The 19746-nt window shown below is 43.5% G+C and overlaps 1 protein-coding gene across 3 annotated transcripts in view; it reads left to right on the top strand.

The window, feature by feature from the left end:
• The window catches only part of ARHGEF26 (Rho guanine nucleotide exchange factor 26), a 142193-nt gene extending 122865 nt beyond the window's left edge, over positions 1–19328 (top strand). For 2 of the 3 annotated variants that reach the window (XM_018048732.1, XM_005675418.3), the window contains 4 exons: positions 528–737; positions 13531–13598; positions 14778–14882; positions 16949–19328. In XM_018048732.1, coding sequence (XP_017904221.1) covers positions 528–737; positions 13531–13598; positions 14778–14882; positions 16949–17091 — 526 coding nt within the window. In that variant the 3' untranslated portion in view covers positions 17092–19328. Of the gene's footprint in view, positions 1–527; positions 738–8111; positions 8177–13530; positions 13599–14777; positions 14883–16948 lie in introns of all 3 variants that reach the window. The other variant, XR_001918121.1, reaches the window with a different exon arrangement.

The raw sequence follows: 19746 nt of genomic DNA, 5'->3' as shown, positions 1-19746 counted from the left end.
CTGAACCCAGGTCCCTTGCATTGAGAGCATGGACTCGTAGCTGCTGGACCACCAGGGGAGTCTTGATATTGCTTTGATACCTAGGATATGATTCAGTATACAACAGAAAAATAGTAATTAACAAGTTTTCATTTTGGAGGCTTATACTGACTCATAGGGCTTCCCAGGTGGCTCAGTGGTAAAGAACCCGCCTGCCAATGCAGGAGACATAAGACATGGGGGTTCAGCTCCTGGGTCGGGAATATCTCCAGTATTCTTGCCTGGAGAATCCCATGGACAGAGGAGTCTGGCGGGCCCCGGTCCACGGGGTCACAAAGAGCTGGACACAACTGAAGTGAATGAGCACACATACTGACTCAGAATCAGTAGGAATAATTCAGAGTTCAATTCCTATTTAAAATAAATTCTCTCTCCCTGTCTTCCTTCCCTTCCCTTCCACATCCCCCAAAGTGTGACTTGAAAATCGACAGTGTCACAGTCTCATCCACTGAATTCCTGATAATGTTCTTTTTCCCTTTTCTTTACAGTGAAGAAAGTTACAATGTCAATGATTATGCTTTAAGAGATCAGCTACTGGTGGAGTCTTGTGACAGTGAAGAGCTTACTTCTTCTCCAGGGAAGAACAGCTCCACAATGCTTTATTCAAGACAGAACTCTGCCAGTCACCTCTTTACGCTGACTGTCCTTAGTAACCACGCAAATGAGAAAGTGGAGATGCTGCTGGGAGCAGAGACGCAGTAAGTATGCGCAGGGCGAGGGTTTCAGCATATTTGCTGATGGTCTAATTACCCTTGGTCCACAGACTCCCTAGAAACAGTAAAACTCTACCTACTATGTATTTTTATTGCCTGCCTGTTATGCACCAAGCAGAGCATCTGGATGTTTTATACAGATACTCGTCTTTTCACTCTGATCCTCTCCACGTACTGAGAGAGATAGATATTTTTGTCCCCATGATTCCTGATGGATGTGTTGTGTTTTAAGTAGTGTGCTTTTATACTTACAGAATGGTTTAAAATCAGTTTAATTATTGATAAAAATATGACTCAGGAGCCCTAGGAATATGACTTACTGGTAGTTCGATTCTAGGCCCTGTGTTTCCTTAGCTACTGAAATTGAAGTCATTTTGCAACCACCTACCTTCAGCCAGGCAGCACGAAAGCCCAGTGATTTGTCAAAAGAGACACTGGGTTTAGGGAAATATATTTATTGCAGGAAGGGGGATCCCCTGCAGTTGGCTCGTCTAGCGGTTGGAAACTGGGCTTGAGAGTGGGCTCTTGTCTAGCAGTTGGAAATGAACTGTCCAAGGAGACACATGTGCTGACAAAGCAAGAGACTTTATAGGGAAGTGGTGCCCAGGCGGAGAGCAGCAGTAAGGGAACCCAGGAGGACCTCTGCATAGAGCCTGTGATCTCGGGTTTCATAGTAATGAGGAGTCATCTTGTTTGCCCCATTCCTGGTCTGACTCAGGGTCCTCCCTGGTGGCATGCACATCTCTCAGCCATGATGGATTCTGGCATGACAGTTTCTGGGAGGTTGGCTTACATTATGGGGTGGCATCTCCTCCCTCCTTTTGGCCCCTCCCAAATTCTTCTGGTTAAGTTTTTTGGGGGCAGCACCGCGGGACCCTCCTGTTGTGAGGCAACTCATGCAAGTGTTAATCGTCTTGCCTGGTCAAGGTGGGTGGTTTCCTCCAGTGGTTCCTTAACATTTTGATGACCCCTCTTTCCTGTCCAGAGTTTATGCAGAGGCAGAACAGTCATCACGTTTGTGCCTGCAGTTTCAGCAGCAGTTAGTAGGCAGTCCATTCTCACATGGGATGAAGCTAGTAGTGGTAGTGTTAGTTGCTCAGTCATGGCCGACTCTTTGTGACCCCACGGACTGTAGCATGCCAGACTCTTCTGTCTATGGGATTCTTCAGGCAAGAATACTGGAGTAGGTTGCCATTCCCTTTTCCACGGGGTCTTCCCAACCCAGGGATCGAACCTGATCTCCTGCATTGCAAGCAGATTCTTTACCATCTGAGCCACCAGGGAAGCCCATAAGGGATGAAGCTAAGGGGGCTTACTTGTCAAGTCTACCCTCGCTGTTATTGAACCAAACTTGGGTCCGCTTGCCTGTGCACTGTAAAGCCAATCTACTGACACCAGGTTGTGATGAAGGGAAGTGCAGCCTTTACTGTAAAGGTGCCAACACAGGATGGGTGACTTGTGCTCTGAAAACCCCCAAACACCCAGATGGATTTCAGCAAAGCATTTTTAAAGGCCAGGTGAGGGAAGGGGTTACAGGGTATGTGGTCAGCTGGTGCCCAGTTCTGGTTGGTTGATTTCAGGTAACAGTGTGGTTTACCTTATCAATCCTTAGGTACCAGTGGGTCTGGGGGGTGCAAGATCATCAAGTAATTAATTTCTTCCATTTTGGTGGTGGTTTTAGCATCTGTGACACAGTTCAGGAATGTACATCAGATACTGTTATTTAGGTCCCTCTGGAAGGAGCTGCAGCAGAGGACAGTGGGGGTGGGGGTTCTGTCCCGAGAAGACCCTGTAGGATCCTATTCAGTTACATTGCGATTTTGTCCATTTAGAGATAGTTGGCCAATTTGTTTGGAAACTGGAAGCCTCCTCTTAAAATAATCATCATAGGCAGGTATTATGTTGGGTCAGAGGTTGAAGCCTTGGAGGGAAAGAAGGTCCCTAATCCTTGGTTCTCTGGGGTTCCTATACTCTCTCCTACTTGGCTCTTATGTGGTGTGATGAAAATGAATCAGGGTGAATAACAACCCTAAGACTAACAAAATCTTAGTGAAAGAATTCTTCTTAAATATTCTTAAGAATATATAAGAGTTCTTCAGCTAAGGGGGCTTAACTGTCAAGTCTACCCTCTTCTTAAATTCTTCTTGAATATTCTTCTAAGAATATTTAACAGGGACCCTGGTTTGTTAAAGAGAGATACAAGAAAAGAAAAAGAAGGGGAAAAGCTATCCGCGTGAAATGATGAATGATCATTTCATGTTTGGGGCACTAGAAGTAGCTTTTCAAAGGGTGAAGAAAACCAAGAGGGGCAGGGTATAGAAAGCTATCTGAGATTTCAAAACAGCAGAAAGGGAGTATTTCAAATGCACTTCTCAAGCTAACAGAGGGAATGAGTAAGAAAAGGAGCACCATCCCCTGTGTTTGTTTATAAAACAAAGAAATGCCTCTTCCTTTAGGCCCCAGAATTCTTCCAGGAAAGGGCCTGAAAGCCCTGCCGCATTCCAAGGATGCTCCTCTGTGTTTGCACCTCTGGGGAGGGACCTTTGGTGGGTGTGGTGCTTACTGGGCTGTGCAGGTGACGGGGACACGCCCAAGGCTAGGGCTGAGGCATTTCTTGAAGGCATTTCTTCAACTCTTAAAAATGATTAAATCCCTTAGCGTGTAAAGACAAACCTAGATGTCCTCTGTTTGGGGGAAGCCTCTCTGAAAAAAGAGAATTTAGTATGTCTGAACTTTAGATCTTAAAGAACTTTAAGGATGAAAATAAGTCTTGAACACTTCAGAGATGACTGCTTGTCCAGACATTCTAAAGAATTATTCAGAGATGAAGACATTCGTTTGTCATCTTTAATAAGGGAGAAAGTGTTGTTGGTTTCGCTTATGTTTTCCTTTTCTCTGTGTTTATAAGGATTGTTTGTTCTTTATTCAGATCTTGCCAACATATCAACAGATCTTTTCCTGACTCTCTCATCCATAATTTATGTAATCTCTGCTGCTGGTTTCTGAGATTATTCCAAGAGAGTAAGCCGGCACGTCCAGTTTTTATACCAAGGCTCAATCCTTTTCTGGGACTTTCTGTAACCCAGGTTCCACCCTTTTTCTTGCTGTGGACTGAATGGATGTTCACTTCCTCAACCAGAAATTCTCAGAATATCTAGTTGTGTCACCCGTAAACCCGTGGGTATGACTCATATTTGTAGCTCTTTAATTAATAGCAAGAGAACATTCCAGAAGATGTGAACGGGTAGCTCTCTCCTTGGGTATGGAAGGAATGACTCCCTCATTCTCCCCTGCTCCCAACTCAGTTACAGTTGCAAAGTAAAAATCTGGACAAATACTTTGGTGCTGGAAAAAAACAGGACAGTCAAAATGCACTTTTTTTTTTTTTTTCTCAAATCAGCTGTTTAAAATCCTGGCAAGCTGTTATATGCTGTATTTGGAAATGTGCAGGTTGGCACTGGGCTACATGGTTTTGAACAGTCAGAGTTTTGATTTGTGTAGAATGTTTTCCTTGCATCTAAGGTTTGTAAAAGGTATAGGTGAGAATGTTTTTTAGCTTTCATATGTGGTTAAAATAGTCCATTAGCAATCTAGTTGAGAAAACAAGGTTTTTATCACCACCCTGGCCTTGAATAATTGCAGAATTTCAGATCAATTGTTTACATTTTTTGGCTGTTCTTTGGTTTGAAAAAGAATGAGGTCTGTACCTAAATATTCACCTTCTTTGAAAAACTGTTCTTAGTAGAGCCCACCTGGGAATGTAAAATCAGCAGCAATAGGAAGGGGGTGGCTCTTTGGCACAGGGACAGTTCGGCTATCATAAGACAGTGGAATTGTGCAAAAACAGATTAATAGCTTTGATTACACAAAGAATGCAGAAAAGCTCACTGAAAGGAAGTGGGGCAAACACTTGGCGAGCATCTGGGGTGGGCCAGACACTAAGCCAGCCAGAGAGCATGAAGAAGGGAGCTGTGGGTGTTTCTCGAGGATGGTACTTCAGAGTTTTGAAGCATGTAATAAGTAAGATGACATATAAGACAGACAACATCTTGGTTTCTTCAGGATCAGTGTTATGTCTGTTGTTCTGGGGAAATTAAGAAGAGCCCCCTCTTTGGCTCTCCAGAGCATCTTTAGACATGTAGTGACCCTCATCATTATAAGCCTGATGTCCAGCTTCCTCAGCTTTTCCCCCAGATATCAGATGAGATTCCAAAAGGTGAAGTGAATTGCCTGAAATTACACAGGAAATGGGTTGCTGACAAAGATGCGACTTGACCTTGACCTTTCTGATTCTAGCGTTCTGATAATGTTAAGCTTCTTCTTGAGAAGCTGCCAACCAGGAGACTATTCCTCTCGCACCTGGCCTTATTCTGGATCTGAAGGGGAGACTCCAGGAAGCCAGTTGCCATCAAATGTGAAAAACTACTAAAATGTGCATGTGTAAGTCCACAGACTCAAAAAAGGAAAAGGTCTGTGGTAAATTTAGGGCATCATATGATTTGAAATATTTTATAAGGCTGAATAGATGTTGCACCCCCCAGGTTATTTTCCACTTAAAAACTTCTTTTTCTGTTCCTTTGGCCATTTTTCCCACTTCCGGGAATACTCTTCTTGGAACTCCTCACATTACCAGATGTCTCAGGCCTCGGGGCTCACTCCAGGTGCCAGGTCTTTGCTCTGCAGGGAACCCCTTAGTGCTGCTTCTGAGAGCACTGACTGGTCTTGTTCCTGAGAATTCCGAGCGCTTGCTGCATGCACCGTGCTTGTTGGTTTATTTTTCTCTTTCGGTTCTGTCTCGCCCACCCTCTGTTCTGCCACTCCTGACCCCCCATCCCCACCTCCGGGACTTTAGAGCTCAGGCCCGGTAGTAGTGGCACACGGTCTTAGTTGCTCTGCAGCACATATGGTCTTCCCAGACTAGGGATCAAACCCATGTCTTCTGCACTGGCAGGTGGATTCTTTACCACTGAGCTACCAGGGAGGCCCTCTTCATCTAATATTAAAAATAAGTGGAAAAAAAAAAGTGCAGTGGCAACAGTAAAGTCAGACAGTGTGTTCTGGAGTGAGTGTTAGGTGCTAGGGTAGAGAATGTCCTCCAAATTAGATGGTGCAGAAAGACATCTCCGGGGGACATTTGAACTGAGCCCTGAGGGATGAAGGAGAATACCTGTGGGAAAGGGCATGGCCAGAATGGTCCACGCAGAGGGCACAGCAAGTCCCAACTGCCATGAAACTTGGCCTGAACATAGTGAAAGTGACTAGATCAGAGTAAGTCAGGGGAGAGTGGGTAGTTGAGACACTGGTGGAGCCTGGAGCATTTCAGCAGAGCTATTCCAGTAGGGTCTATGGGCTGCCAGTCCTCACACTGTTCCTGGCCCGGCCTGAGGGAAACAGTTAAAAACATACAACGATTTGACATTTCTGCAGTATCAAAGTATGTGATTATTTCAACAGCAACTCATTTTCATTGTATTTGAGAACAGTTGGTCCACACTGAATTGGAACAGGGGTGGGGGTCTTGGGGTGGTGAAGACCAGTCCACCCGGTATTTTGAGAAGCACTGGTTTAGAATCACATAAGCTAGAGAGGCAGGTGTGGAGGCAGGAGATTCATTGGGGAGAGGAGTTAGGGTCCTATTATATGAGTCAAATGGCAGCATGGACTGTGGTCTGTGAGAGGAGATGGAAACATTATACTGTGGAGGCAGAGGCAACAGGGCCAGCTTCAGGACTGGATGAGTTGGGGTAGCCAGGAGGGGAAGAGAGGAATCGATGATGCTTTGGCTTGAGCAGCTGATGCCCTGTACTGAGTTACTCCTTAACCATCTTCAGTATGGTGTCTTCCTCTGCCGCCTGGTTGAGGGCACTACATCAGAAGATGAGAGCAATGGCTTCCTGGGGACCACCCCCAGCAGCCCAGATTTCCTCTTTTTTTACTTCTAATGCTATTTCATTTTGTTAGCCATCCAGCTTTCTTATGCTGACCCTTCTTTTTTGAATTTTTCTCAACCTGTTATCTGTGCACTCTCATTTTTTTTTTCCCACATATAACCTTTCCTCTCCACTTCCCCTTCAGAAATGCAGCCTTTCTGAAACTGGTCATCGCCAGTACCCTCTGCTTCCCCTAACATGCGCATTACTTTAATTTCACATTATCCAGTTGGGAGACTTGGTGCCATTTCTGATGCTTCTAGGTCTGAACAGATCCATCCTGGACTGGTTCTTCCTGAATGAAAGTATATTGCATCTTCCTACATGTTTCCATCCCACCACCTACCCCCCAGGACAACCGCATATCCTTTATCTTTTGAGGCATCCTCAGAGCCTCTAACTCTTCTCTCCACTTCTGCATGGTTTTCCTACTAATCCCCACACTCGGCTTGTTTTGTCTTTTTCTCACTCTGTACATAGCAGGTTCCCGATGAGTATTTTTTGGAATTGACCCACAATTAATCGAATTCATTTTTCTATATCTAAGCCAAGGTGGACTTGCAACCAGGTGTAGGGAAATACTGCTTCTCTGTCAATCTCTATTCACTGAGATTTTGTTGTTGTTAGTTTTGTGCTGCTAGAGCAAGTGTTATCTAAATTCCACCTGTTTTTCAACATTTGTTCTCAGGGATGTGGTTAAACCCTTTTAAGGATGTACCTCTAAGCCATACTGTGTTATATCTGTTTGCTTTTTAAAGATCTTAAGTCACTGTATTATTAATGAGACAATAGTCTGTGGAAAATACAGAAGCTGACCCTTGATAAAAGGACTAGGGAAGAATGTTTTCCTACTGTCGCTTCTCCCCCTGGCCTTTCAAGAGGAATGTTGGAGCCCGACAGCCCCCTTTGTCTGCCTTCATTCAAATGAAGCCCAGACAGCTGCAGCTGGCATGGAGTGAGGCTGTGGCAAGTGGTGTCCTTGGCTTGCTGTGTTCACAGTGGAATTTGGATGGCATTTGGGTTCAGCCTGTGCAGGACATGTTTAGTAATGAACACAAACTTTTATCTTCTATTTAGCTATAAGATATAATCACCTTAAGCTGCAGCAGAGGTCCTTCTGAAAATTTGTCTCACAAGATGAACTAGACGCCGAATGGATGTAGTTAGTCCCGTCAGCCATTCAGACAGCCCACTCCTGCGTCTCCTGATAAAGGGGCATTGTTTGCAGGCAGTCTTTTGCTCTCTTCCTGCTTCTGTTAATGACTTAATTAACAGGAAGTAAATAGGATGGAATAAAACTGTAAATAGTATGTCTAACCTACTCTTCACCCTTTAAGAAAAATCCAGAGATGACACTTTGTATGGGAAAAATTTATTTTATGTTGTAGTATTTGTTGAATCTACGTCTAATAATCTTTTACATTTGTAGGTGCCCATCAGGATACTTAATCTTTGATGATTCCTCATCACTGATATCCAGGAAAACGAGAGCAGGTGATGGCGTTGGCCTTTTTTTTTTTTTTTAAAGGTAGTTGACCCAGTTCAAGTTAACTCTAGGATGTGTGGACCAGACTAGGTCTCATGAGCTGTTTGATAGGACAGACAAGACACAATTGATTTAACTATATAGCATGTCACAGAATAAGAATTTTAAAGCTCTTAGTGAGCTTGGGGAACTACTTTGCTTTGGTTAGATTTTTTAAAATAAGTTGAGCTGGTACAGCTTTATAAAGTTTTGTTGCACAGCATTCATGAGAATGTTTTCTGCCCTGTGGGTTTTCTTTGGATCACATATTAAATTCATCTCATTGAACTGAATGTGTGAGAGAATGAACAGAAACAGCGGTCTCCATGATCACCTTAGGAAGGCTCAGGGGACTTTTTCTCCAAAGGCCATGGGTACAGGAGTTTCAGAAGGAACCATAAGTAAATTTGCAGGCTGTGAAAAGGAGCACAAAAGGTGTCTGGTCAAATGCCATTTTAAAAGGGGTAAAGGAAGGTCAAACAGCAGCTGAAGTCTCTGGGCTTCTATTGAAAAGCCAGGACGACCTGCTCCAGTAGTGAAGCCCTCTGCGGGCACGTTCATTCCCTTCCATCTCGCCCACACTCCTGCCTGTTTCCGGGTGCATGTCTTTTCTAGCAGATGCCTGATACACAATGAAAGTCCAGCCTGGCTGTATCTTTGACCTTTGTGCAGTTAAGTTTAAACCTGTGCATAATCACATAAGGGACAGGTCAAGGTGCTACGATGGCTGACTCCTGAGTGAGGAACTGGAGGTGCATCATTCCATGCTTGCAGACAGAAAGGACTGCGTTTCCAGATATCTGTGTCAAAGGGGTCTCTCCTCAGCTCAGTCTCCTTTCTCTTCTGGTCAGATGGGTTTTACGGAGAAGGCGCCACCCCAGCACAATGCAGGATGCGTTGGATTCTCTGTGTGTTTGTCTTTTGCTCCGATCCCTCACTGATGGCTGTGAAGAGCAAGAGACCCCATACTACTCACTTAGCAACCCCTGCCTACCACAGGGCTCCTGCAAAGGCAGGGTGAATGCTGATTGAAAGGAGGAGTCAGAAGTGCCTTAAAAGTTGACCTGCCTCGGGTCTCCATTAGCAGCCTTGGTTGTTGACTCTGGGACTTTGTTTGGGCAGAGGGAAATCTCAATGAACTAGGTTTGGTGTGGACTGTTAATTTGTGTTGTCTCATTGTCCCTAGAGAAAATAGCTGTCTGCTTGTGAGCCCTGGACCTGATATCTAAATTTAATAATGGGTATGTCTACACCTAGGGTTTTCTTGTTCTTAGAACTCCATTTCACATGGAGCAAGGCTCCTCCCTGCTTTAGAGATGCAGCGCTTTCCGCCTCACGACGGGCGGGAGCTCCTTGGCACAGTCTGTGGAAGCCCCGGGTAATGTCGTGTGGTTTTGATGGCATTTCAGAGGGGGTGGGGCTGATCCCATTGAAGCCCTTTCAAGAAGCAGCTCCTTTCAGCAAGGCAACAAGGAGTGTCTTGTTCTGTGCCCTGGAGTCCCTGTGAGGGGCCGCTGTGTCTAAAGGATGCCATTAGCATCCAGGCAGTATGCCATAGGAGCGAGATTTCATCTGGACTTCTGGAAGCCAGCTGCAGGGTGAGGCTGCCGCTGAGACCAGCCACTCAGGGCCAGAGAGGGTCTATGTTGAAGACTGCAGACGGCAGTAAGGGCTGTGTGAAGATGCCATGGTGAGCTGGACGTGTTTGGATATGGCGTGTGGAGACACGGATCGTTTCAGGTTACGCTTGGCAAACAGCGCTTCCATCCTTAAGATATTGTTTAGTTTTCAATTGCCTTTGTACTTTGGAAATTCTTGTTGAGCTTGAATTAAAAAAAAAAAAAAACCTTAGACCTAACAAAGGGATTATATGAAGAGGTTGTGCTTCACTGCCTCCTTATACAACCTCCTTAAAGCCCTGGACCTGTATTAGAGAGAGATCAAGTTCTTGAAAGCAAGGCTGTGTCACAAGTTTCTATATGAACTTTGCATATTACTACTTGACACAGCAGCTCAACCAGGAACTGGCCTCATTTTTTTCTTTTAAGTCTGTCTGTCTTTCAGCAGTTTCTATCCTTCCTGCCTCCCTGGTTATTTTGTGAGCACTTGCTAAGGAGCGCAGCCTCTTTTATCCCTGGCTGCCTGGCTTACAATCTGACTGTACCACTTAGAAGTTTTACTATGAGCAGGTGCTTAACACTCCAGACTTCAGCTTCATCCTCTGAAAAAAAAAAAAAAATGGTAATAATTTTCAAAATTGTTGTAAAGATGAGATGGTACTCACTAAATACAAAAAAAGCACCATATCTGGCATATATACAATCCCTTATACTATTTACAGGATTCAGTTCCTGTCCTGGGGGAATCTGTGGCCCAGCTGGAGAAACAGATAAGCCCAAAAAAGATGGGGTCAGTGTGTGATGAGTAGTAACAGTTTAGCAGAGGTCAGTGTTTACTAGTTCCTGTTATGTGCAGGCAGATACAGAGATAAGGTGCTTGCCTTCAGGAAGTATGTACCTTCCTAGCAATGTGACAGGGCTGTGTGGAGGAAGGCCTGGGGACAGCATTACCAGAACGGGATGATGTCAGAAATGTGGTTCATGCTTCAGAGGAGGCCAATCTGGAGGAGATGAGCCTTGTGTTTTCAATACTGGGTGAACGTTCTGAACAAAAGAAGCCAGGTATCAAAGTGGACAACAATATAGGATTCCATTTTCATAAAGTTCAAGATAAGCAAAACTTGTCTGTGTGGTGGAAATCAGAACAGCAGTTACCTTTGCGGGAGTTCATTGATTGGAAAAGAACAGAAAGGAACCTCCTGGTAGGTCTGGGTCTTGATCTGGGGGTGTGAGTACATGGTTGTACCTAAGTAAACACTTACAGATCTGTATACACTTAAGAATAGTGCAATGTTTTATGCGTGTTCTTCAATATGATCTTGTTTAGTCCAATGTTTTTGTGACTACATGGACGGTAGCCCACCAGGCACCTCTGTCCATGGGATTTTCCAGGCAATACTAGAAGGAGTTGCCATTTCCTTCTCCAGGGGATCTTCCCGACCCAGGGAACAAACCTGCGTCTCCTACATTGGCAGGTGGATTCTTTATCACTGAGCCACCACAGGAAACTAAGTAGTGATAATGAGTGGACACAGCTTGGTTAAAAATAGAGGAAAGGTCATACTTAAGATTGAGAAGAATAGGAAAGGTATGGAACGGCATGTCAAATCCCCAGCTATAAAAAGTTACTGTCTGGATGGAAGGATGGATACATGTCAGGGAATAAAGATGGAATGACGGAAGCATCTTTCAGGTCCAGGGTACTAAGGCAGCCTTATGGTAGTTCTCGTTAGTTTTCTAAGGAACCTCCATAGAGGTTGTACCAACTTACATTTCCACCAACAGTGCATGAGGGGTTCTCTTTTCTCCATACTCTCTCCAGCATTTGTGATTTGCAGACTTTTTAATGATGGCCATTCTAACCGGTGTGAAGTGATATATATTGTAGTTTTGATTTGCATTTCTCTAATAGTGAGGCTATCTTTTCATGTGCCTACTCGCTCAGTCATGTCAGATTCTTTGCAACCCCATCGACTGTAGCCTGCCAGGCTCCTCTGTCCATGGGATTTTCCAGACAAGGATACTGGAGTGGGTTGCCATTTCCTTCTCCAAGCGATCTTCCCGACCCAGGAATCGAACCTGTGTCTCCTGCACTGCAGGCGGACTCTCTACTGAGCCACCAGGGAAGCCCCGATAATTAGTGAGGTTGAACATCTTTTCATATGCCTACTAGTTAGTCATCTGTACGTCTTCCCTGGAGAAGTGTCTAGGTCTTCTGCCCATTTTTTGATTGGGCTTTTTTTAACTGAGTTGTATGAAAATGAGAAAGTTAGTTGTTGAGTCTGACTCTGTGACCCCTTGCACTCTAGCCCACTAGGCTCCTCTGTTCATGGGATTCTCCAAGCAAGAATACTGAAGTAGGTAGCCAGTCCCTTATTCCCGGGGATCTTCCCGAGCCAGGGATCGACTTTCTAGACCCAGGGATGGAACCCGTCTTCTGCATTGCACTTCACTCTCTCAAGTCACCAAGGAAGCCCTATGAGCTGTATGAGTTGTTTGTATATTTTGGAGATTAAGCCCTTGTTGGTCACATCATTTGCAAGTATTTTCTCCCAGTCCATAGGTTATCTCTTCATTTTGTTTATGGTTTTCTTTTCTGTACAAAACCTTGTTAAGTTTGACTAGGGCCCATTTGGTTATTTTTTTTATTATTATAAGGCATCCCTTTCTTAAGAGGTAGAGTGTAGTAGTAGAAACTGACCTGGGTTTGGGTCACTTACCTTGGAACTTCTGTTCAGTCTTCTCATCCTTTGAACAGGCTTTTGGGAAACTTAAAGGAAATAATGGATCTCAAGTGGTATGTCTGACAAGTGCTTCCTAAAAAGATTTTAAAGTGTGTATGTTTGTGTGGTTTATTTAATCATAGTCCTAATATTTGACTGTCCAAATCAGAAACTTGGGGTTACTGTATTACAGAGTAATGTTTGCTCATCTTAAACTTTTGATCTTTTAGTTAAATAATTGTTTCATATAATTATAGCTTAATATAAAAAAATCTTTTTTTTAAAACCTTAAAAAATTTCTTTTGTCTGTAATCACTAAACCACTTTAAGCATCTGAGAACAGAGAATTTCTAGTTCACTAAGGCTTATATTTGGCAATGTTTGTTGTAGGAGGACAGAACAACTTTAAATATGGCAGTTTTTCAGCTTTCTCATTTATTTACAAATGGGTTGAGTGTGCAGGGAGGAGAGAGGAGGGGGTGGCAAGAGAGAGATTTACTAGGATTTTGTTTCATGAAACTTTATTTTGAAATGTTAAATATCAGGTTGTGAGTGTACAGAGCATCTTTTTGTGGCTATGAGTGGGATGATCCCCTGATGAAGGAAATGGCAACCCACTCCAGTATTTTTGCCTGAAAAATCCCATGGACAGGCGAGCCTGGCAGGCTCCAGTTTGTGGGGTCACAAAAGATTCAGACACCACTTAGCAACTAAACAACAACAAACTGCCATATGAGAAATTCCACTTAATAACAAGATAGAGTCATTCAGAATCTCTTGACAATGACTTGTTTGGGGCTTCTTTACATTTTCCAGATTGTCATTTTAAAATAACTTACCTTGGTTTTGAAGACCAGCCGCTTACCTTTCTAGAGAATCTCTGCCCTGTTTTGGGGAAAATAAGCCTTTACATTCTAGAATATACCTAATTCTGTAGCTAAGCACTGTTGAACCTCTCAACTGGATGTTTCCTGCGTTTAGGAGTGAGCGAGCCCGCTGGATAACTGCCCTGGGACACAGCAGTGGGAAGCAGCCTCCAGATCGGACCTGTAAGTACCCGGAGGGCTGACAATCTGAAACAGAGAGAGCTCTGCCCCCTGCTGGTTGCTGGGTTGTTAGTGGTTAAATTCCACACTACCCTCTTTGTAAGTTTCCAAGGTTTCCTTCTTGCTGACCCACATTAGCACTGGGTACACCCTGCTTTGGAAGACAAGGGGACAAATTCCAACCTGAAATGCAGTTCTTTACTCTATAAACGTGGCAGATCATTGCATAGCTTTCCTGAGTTTCTTAAATCACCTGCAAGTTAGGTGCATCATTATATACAATACGATAGTGAGAATAAAGTTAAATTTATATTGACCGCCTTGCTTGTACTATCAAGCTCCTACAGTTCTAGTTTGTTAATGGGCAGTAGTAGCATATTTAAACCTTCTTCATACTAAAGTGTATTTTTAACCTTAAGGTAAATCACTTTACCCTTTTGTTATTACATAATATTTAAAATATTTTAATTTTCTAGGGAGCTAGGAACTGACACAGTGAAGGGTAGTGCCATGTGCTAAGCATTTTGCTTTGACGTTACGCTGCTCTGGGTGATTTTAGCTGGAAGGGCAAATTCAAAGAATTGGGGCAACAACACTGGAGCTCCTGGAGCACTCACAAATCACAGCTTAAAGTCAAAGCCAAAGTGACTGGCTTGACATTTCTCTGGAATCAAGTTTCATATTAAAAAACAAAGTAAGAACTCAGGTCAGCCAGGAGCAAGTCGCTGAAGTAAAAGTTTGTTAGGATCTAACATTTGGCTGGAACTTCTTTTATTTCTGCACTTCTCTGGCAGCTCTCAGGTGCTGCTAGGTGGGCTGGGGCAGCACCCTGGGTGAGAACAGGAGAAGTGCATAGATTTTGGATGTTATCTTCAGCTGCATGGCCTTGGCACATGCCTAATCTGTCTTGCCTCAGTTTCCCCCGTGGCTGTTTCTAGTTGTATTGTGTGATGTATCTAATGACTTATCAAGGCTATTTTTGAGGGCATTCATGTATCATAAAAGGCCTCTCTTGATTCTGAGCTTCTAATTCTGAAGCTCTTGGCCAAGTAAGGGAGTTCCTAGAAACTCATTTCTGCTTCTTTTTGGAGCCTACCTTTTTTCTATCCATGCTGGCTGAGTGAATGCAAATTATTGATTTGTCCCTGTTTCATTTCTCATTATAACCCCTTTCCCCCTCAGCACTGACCCAAGTGGAAATCATTCGATCATTTACTGCCAAGCAGCCAGATGAACTCTCTCTGCAGGTGGCGGACGTGGTCCTCATTTATCAGCGTGTTAGCGATGGTGAGTGGGAATGTTTCAGTTGGGTGGTGGTGGTCCAGCATTCAGGGTCTCATTTTATTGTCAATGCTTATGTCCCCTAACCTTTGGTTTTCTCCTATGCACCTTTCTCTCCTTTATCTACACATTACTGTTTCTAAATGTTTTTTAATAAGCTGCAGTTACATGGCTGTTAGTCAAAACGAACCGTGAAATGTTTCCTTCCTTCCTGGTCCCCCAGTGACCTAGTTCTCATCCCGAGTTTCCTCCTTCCTCATTTAAGTCAGACGGAGGACAAGATGGCAGAGTAGAAGGACTCTAAGCTCACCTCCTCTCATGAGCACACAAGAATCACAACTGGTAAACAGCCATCAATAAAAAGACTGGAGCCTCCCAAAAAAATATACTATATATCCAAAGACAAAGAAGAAGAAACCCAACAAGATCAAGGGGTGCACTTAGGATACAAGCAAATCTCACATTCCCTCCACCCAGGAGAACAATTATATTACAAGAGTTCTCCCACAGGAGTGAGTTCTGAGCCCCACTTCAGGCTTCCCACCTGGGGTTCTGACATCAGGAGAAGTAGTCCCCAGAGATTTGGCTTCAAAAGCCAGCGGGAGTGTAGGCTCTCCACAGGTCAGGGGGAAGTAAGACTTCACTCTTGGAGGACATATACAAGGTCATGTGTAAGCAGAACCCAGGGCAAAAGCAGTGACTTCATAGGCACCTACATCAGACCTACCTGCGGGTCTTGGAGGTTCTCCTGAGGAAACAGGAGTCAGCTGTGGCTCACTGTCTGGACACAGACACTGGTGGCAGGCATACTGGGTTATGTTCAACCACATGACAATCCTGGTGCCTGACATATTGGCTTTTTAGTACCAAGACCTGGTCCTACCCAACATCCCATAGGCTCCAGTAATAGGACGCCTCAGGCCAACGAACCAACCATCAGAGCAGGAACACAGCCACAGACATAAGCAGACAGACTCCCTAAAGAATTCCTGAACTCACAGCCACCTGTAGACACAACCCATAACATGGCCCTGTTGATTAGCCATGTTAACTTGGCCCATCAGAGAGCCAAGACCCAGGTCCACCTACCAATGGGAAGGCACCAGCTAGCCTCTGGCCCTTGGGTGATGTGAGCTGAGTGTACTGTTGAGATATACAGGACATCCCCTGTAGAGCACCACTTCTCCAAGTTTGAGAAATACAACTAACCTTCCAAACACACAGAAAAACACACAGACGTTTAGACAAAATGAGATGGCACAGGAATATGTTTCAGACAAGGGGACAAGATAAAACCTCAGAAAAGCAACTTAACTGACGTGGAGATCAGCAATCTACCGAAGAAAGAATTCTGAGTAATGATCATAAAGATGACCTAAGAATATGGGAAAGAACAGATGCACAGAGAAGTTACAAAGAGTTTTAAAGAGTTATAAAAGATAACCACCAGACAGAGTGGAAGGGTACAATAACTGAAGTGAAAATCATACCTAGAAGGAATCAACAGGAGAATAAATGAGGCAGCAGAATGGATAAGTGAGTTGGAATACATAGTAGTGGAAATCACTGCCATGGGACAGAATAAAGGAATGAAAACAAATCAGGACAGTTCGAGGCTTCCGAGATAACCAACATTTAAGGGAAAAAAAGAGTCTGAAAAAAAACCAAAACATATATATGTATAACTGAATCACTTTGCTGTACACCTAAAACAAAACATTGTAAATCAACTATACTTCAATAAAAACATAAAGTAAAAAAAATTACTTTCTCGCTACCCAAAGCATCATCATTCCTTTCTTCAACTCGGCCCAAGCTGCTAAACTCTCCCAACCAGCTCACATCAGGGCCTTTGATCATGTCCTGCCTTTCATCATGACATGCCATTGATTCCCTCTTGAAAGGTTTCCCTCTGTTCCACCTCTCTCCTCACCTTGCACCATCTGTGGTATCCAACCTGGGGCAGAATGCTGGCTCTGAAATTTGCCCCTACGCTCCTCCCTTGGAGCCAAACACAATCAAAATTCCTCCAAATACTTGGTGTCCCCTGAGACCTCTGCTCTTTTTTGCAGGCTGGTATGAAGGGGAAAGACTTCGAGATGGAGAACGGGGCTGGTTTCCTATGGAATGTGCTAAGGAGATAACGTGCCAAGCTACAATTGATAAGAATGTGGAGAGAATGGGACGTTTGCTGGGACTAGAGACCAACGTGTAGCCTTTCCAGGGGTATTCTGCCACTGCGAGATTTGCACTACATCATGGTGGGCTGGTTGGTTCAGAGCTGGTTTTGATGTTAATTTTAACATAGCCTAGTTAATTAAAAGAATGGAAACACTTGCCTTTAAGTTTTCAGGTGGTTCTGTTCTCTCAGGAGAACAGCTACTGGACACAGTTAGTCCGCAAAGCTCAGTCTGTGCACAGCAATCCTTTTGCAGACCTCTTTAGGTTAACAGAATAGCTGAGCAGTTCACTTCAGGGATCAGGCTGCCTCAGCAACTCCTCATTGTATCATGTCCTGGCATAAAAAGAAAATACATGTAAGATGTTGCATCCTCATTTTCTCTATCTTCACTTAACCAAGAATGTATATTAGCTCTCTTTAAACATCTCCTTCACATAGTTCTTCCAGTAGTACCGAGGTTTTGTCTTAAAGAAATGCCCAGTTTTGTAACTATTTTTCCTGACTTTTATATTTTAGATCTGATAGATTTCAAAAGGAACTGCTAGAGCTCTGAAGGTGAGCCCAGCCTTTCTAAACCTCTTCCCAGAAAAGGGAAATTGACACTTGAATTTTTGTCACCCCTTTCCTCATTGGAAGGGAAGGAGCCTTAGGAGATTTTTTTTTTAAAATCTTTCTCACCTGACTTTGGTCTTAGGTAAATATATTCTAATAAAACATGGGCTACTCTAACAGCATAGAATTTAGATGCCTCACATATGTGAGAAAATCTTGAATATAGGACAAGGGTCCTGCTTTTTAAAAACAGACTCAACTGAGCTGATTAGATGACGTGAGGCTGCTTTGCCTTCAATAACATGAAGTTTTTGACAGTTCCTACTCCTATTTGCAGAAGGAAATTGGCTGAAACATACTTTAACCATTTCAAAGAAGGTAAAATTGGACCTTAAAAGGTATCAAGAAGCCAGCATGGTACCTAATTACAACATAACATTTTGACCTTAATGGGAACTCATTTTATTTGCACTAAAGGCCTTGCTTGCTGGATTTGAAGTCTCTTAACTATGGGTATCTGCAGAACTTTATTTCTTCCACTAGTACGAGGACAGAGAAGAGTCCTTATAATTGAATGTTTTCATAAAGAGGGAATGGAGGATTTGGAAGAGTGAGGGGGAGGAATGATTTTTTTTACTGGCAGCTACTTTCCACCTCTACTCCACTCTCCTCCACGGAGGGCCTGGCAAAGGGAACACCATTCAAGGACTCAGGTCCACGTCTGACACGTCCCCAGCTACCTCTGCCAACCAGTTTATCTGTTGTAACTGCAGAAGTTGTGGCAACTGTAGCTGCGTCGCCCCTGGATCACTCCCCTTTATCAGTGGAACATTTCTGGGTATAAAGATATTCCAGGTCCTGAGCAGCTTGAGGTCTGGGCCAGTCTGTCAGTGGAGAATAGCAGTGGACTTGGCTAGTGAGGTTTCAGGGTTGGTAAAACAAAACACAGACTTTGGAGGAGAGGCTAATAAAATTTAACTAATGGGTCATTTTCACGGAAGGAAAGTAAATGTGTTGCTTTGCAGAGACCAGTTCGTATTATTTTTTGCTAATACCTGTTAAAACTAAAAATTAGCAACTGTATGAATCCTGTATCAGTATGAGATGTTGAACAGTTCTGGAAATATGTGCATCTTATAAGTCAAAGCCTATTTAGCAAGTGGGTTAATACTATTAGATAAAACATTGTTTTAGAGCAGGTATTAACCCATTCACAATGTTTCATTTTTAGTTCAACTGTGAGTGACACAGTATTGTTTTTCACACCCAGTTCAGTTTCTATGTATAGCTTCTCTGAATTGTACAATGACTTCATTCAGTTACCTGTGGAGAACAAAAATATTCTTTTCTGTCCCAGTGAAATGAGACTGCTTGTACACTTTTGGCAAAAATATGTGAGTTTATAAAGATTTTGTATATACTTGTTCTTTCATGCTGATGTGATTTAATTTACTGTAGGACGTGTTCATTTTAGTACATTTAAGTTTGCTGCATTTTGAGCTAAATGAGAGTTCTACTCAAAAGGTATCTGTAGCTAATATGAAAGCTGTGTCTGATCTTTTTTGGGTATATGTGGGCCTCAGCTGCTCTAAAACGCTGGGGCATTTTTAAGAACTGAACCATCCTATTTCTTAAGAGTTTCTACAAAACCTCATGACTGAATAGCTTATCTCAACTAATTCAGTTATTAACCCTTGGAGTAAACACCTTATTGTTCACTTTGGCCACTCAGTATCTGAACCTTCGTACTTGGGACATTTTACCCCCTTGCGAATCTTGGTGGAAGACAAAGAATGACTGTATTATTTCCACAAACTCAGTGGCTTAAATAACATTCCTTTAAAGTCAGAAGTTTAGGATGACTTGGCTGAATTCTCTGCATATAGTCTCATAAGACGGGGAATCATCAAAGCATTGTCTTTACTACTTGCCAGCTCATACATGTTATCTGCCGAGTTCCATTCCTTGTGATTGCTGTATGGAGCCTGTTTCCTTGCTGGCTGCTGGAGGGCGGGCGGGTGGGACAGTGCTCACTGCTTCCAGGAACTTAGACTGCCTTGCCTTGTGGCTCCTTCCACCTTCCAGGCAGCAGTGGCATGTTCAGTCCTTCTCACACGTGGACTTTCTCTCATCTTA

The sequence above is a fragment of the Capra hircus genome, chromosome 1, assembly GCF_001704415.2.
Source record: "Capra hircus breed San Clemente chromosome 1, ASM170441v1, whole genome shotgun sequence".
Taxonomy (NCBI): domain Eukaryota; kingdom Metazoa; phylum Chordata; class Mammalia; order Artiodactyla; family Bovidae; genus Capra; species Capra hircus.
The sequence above is the reverse complement of the archived record's forward strand: the minus strand, read 5'-3'. Positions and strand labels throughout refer to the sequence as shown.